The sequence below is a fragment of the Buceros rhinoceros genome, unplaced genomic scaffold (genome assembly GCF_000710305.1).
Source record: "Buceros rhinoceros silvestris isolate BGI_N320 unplaced genomic scaffold, ASM71030v1 scaffold31878, whole genome shotgun sequence".
Lineage (NCBI taxonomy): Eukaryota > Metazoa > Chordata > Aves > Bucerotiformes > Bucerotidae > Buceros > Buceros rhinoceros.
In genome coordinates this window covers 1070-3513 of record NW_010426798.1, presented here as the reverse complement: position 1 = coordinate 3513, position 2444 = coordinate 1070, and the positions used below count along the sequence as shown (strand labels likewise).

The window sequence follows — 2444 nt, the reverse complement described above, 5'->3', positions numbered from 1 at the left end:
GCTCCTGTCCCTGCCGCAGGCTCGTGCCTCCATGCAGGCGGAGATGGTCCTGAAGGAAGCAGAAGCGGAGCGTCAGCGCAAGCGCATCATGGAGCTGGAGGACATGCAGGAGCGTCTCCAGGAGGCCCTGCAGCAGGAGGTGAAAGCAAGGCAGGACGAGGAGTCTGTGAGATACGCACAGGCCAGGTAGGACCAGGACATCCCTGCTCCTCCTCGACCAGCCCCAGTCCCAGGGCAGTGGCTGGGCATGAGGACACACTCCGCAGGGCAATGCAGCGCCTCCCCGGATGTGCTGGCGACTTCCCAGTATGCCAGCAAGGATGGGAGAAACTTGTGGATGAGTGGCAGAGGGATATCCTCACCTCTTGCTCTTCATCAATAGGCTACTGGCTGAGGAAGAGGAGAAGCTGAAGCAGTTGATGAAGCTGAAGGAGGAGCAAGAGGAATATATTATCAAAACTCAGCGGGAGAAGCAAGTCCTCAAGCAGGAGATGGAGAACAAGAACAAGTGTCTCGAAGAGGCGCAGAAGCAGCTGGAAGAAGTGAGAGTGAACAGGCAGCGGGTGGACCAAGACGTCATGGTGAGATCACATCAGTGCCACGTCCCTTCATGCCGTGAGCCCCGGGGACTTCCCAGCCCTCCCTGAGTCACCTCCATGCCAGGGAGGACCTGGCAGCTTTGGGGAGAAGCTGGCACTGTCTGGGGGGGTTCTGAGCAGCGCCATGTGCAGGCATGGGGTGATTCGGTGGCTGAGATGGGACAAGCGTGTCCTGCCCCAGGGGACAATGCTGGTGTCCAGAGCAATGTTGACAGTGGGAGTGGGGAGGATTGGAGGAGCAGAAGACCTAGAGGACGGTGAGCTGGGCCTCTAGTCCGGAGGGAGCCTTATTCGGCTTAATCCAGGCTTACTCGGGGAAGGGAAACTCCCACGGTCCTGGGCTGGGGGCTCACCCCTCTCCTCCACCCCTCCCAGGCTGCCCAGCGGAAGCTGCGACAGGCCAGCACCAACGTCAAGCACTGGAACGTCCAGATGAACCGACTGATGCACCCTATCGGGCCGGGAGGTACGAGACCGGCCATCACACCCCCCTGCCCCTCCTGGGGCACCAACCCAGTCTCCCACCCATCTTTCCCTCTTTGGGGCCATCTAGTGTTTGAAGGACCCCCACCTTTCAGAGAAGATACCCCAAAACCTCGGGCAAGGAGAGACCCCGCCACCCTTTTCCTTAGCTTGAAAGGTCAATTTGGACCCCAGGTGAAAAATCCTCTTTTTCTGTCTGTCCCCAGACAAGCGTACGAACGTGAGTGGAGGAGGCTTCGCTGGCTACCAACCCCTCCTCTCCCACAGAGATTCTTCCCTCAAACTCAAGCAGAAAGTGGAGGATAAAGGCAGTGACCCCACGAGGGACAACAGGAAGGAAAACGTGAGCAACGGTGGAAATAGCAGCGTGCCGCCAGCCCCGAACGTGGACACCATGGCCACAGAGCCCACCAACTAGCCCAGCACAGACTGCAGGGCCAGCACGTCCCTCCGAGTGGACACAGTCAGTGGAGACAGCCACCTCTGGATGGAGACAAGTGGGGACCAGCACAGAGCCTGGAGGTGACCACACACCTCCAGGCAGAGATGCTCCCGTTTTCACCAGGGCTGCAGCCACGACGTGCCAGGAGGCTCAAACAGGCCAACAGTGGGGCGAAGGTAGCAGAACCACCTCCTCTGGGCTGCCCAGGGGCAGGGGTAGCACCTGGAATCAACCCCCCAAACTCTGGTTTCCGCCCTGCTTAAAAGAAACCTGCCAGTGGGTCTGGAGTGTGTGGCTTGGGGCTGCAGCTCCCCCTTGGTTTCTACCACTGACCCTTCTGCATCGCCCACTGCACCCATGGGCGTGTGGCCCTGGCAGACTGAGTGGTGCCTTCTGACCCCCTCCACAAAGGCTGGGGCGTCCTTAACTACCACGTGCCACCTGAAGGTTGTTGTTAGTCACTGGAGTCACGTAGATGTTAGCAGAAACCAACAGGCAATAAAGCTTTTGGAGCCGCTGGCCCGCAGACCTCTTTCCCCGCAGGCACCAGCCCTCCCTCCTTGGCAGCGCCGGGGGGTTGATTCCCACTGTGGGGAAAAGCCCAGTAAAAGAAATTGGATGCCACCAGTGGAAAGAGGCTCCATCAGTGGATTGGGGGTTGGTCTGTGGAGGGCCAAGAGGGACAGGGATGCTGGTGAAATGGCCATAGATGATGCGCTCCCCTCGGGGTGGCAGGGCTGGCACAGGGGTAATGTCCGTGAGGGCAAACACCTCCATATATTCATTAAGTGCTTGTCCGGGAAGGTAACAGTGCTCTGCCCTTCGTTTAGGTCTTTGCCCTTGGGCTGCAGGACTCCCTGTTTCAGGAGACCTGGAGCAGGATCCAGTCCAGGGCAACAGCAAAGACCCCCCAGGGGCCA

At 59.2% G+C, this 2444-nt stretch overlaps 1 protein-coding gene across 1 annotated transcript in view; it reads left to right on the top strand.

Moving 5' to 3' along the window:
* The window catches only part of DEF6 (differentially expressed in FDCP 6 homolog (mouse)), a 13145-nt gene extending 11645 nt beyond the window's left edge, over positions 1–1500 (top strand). The window contains exons 9-12 of the mRNA XM_010141658.1: positions 20–186; positions 383–581; positions 975–1065; positions 1289–1500. Of these exons, the coding sequence (XP_010139960.1) occupies positions 20–186; positions 383–581; positions 975–1065; positions 1289–1500 (669 nt within the window). The remainder of the gene's footprint in view (positions 1–19; positions 187–382; positions 582–974; positions 1066–1288) is intronic.
* The last annotated feature ends 944 nt before the right edge of the window (positions 1501–2444 follow it).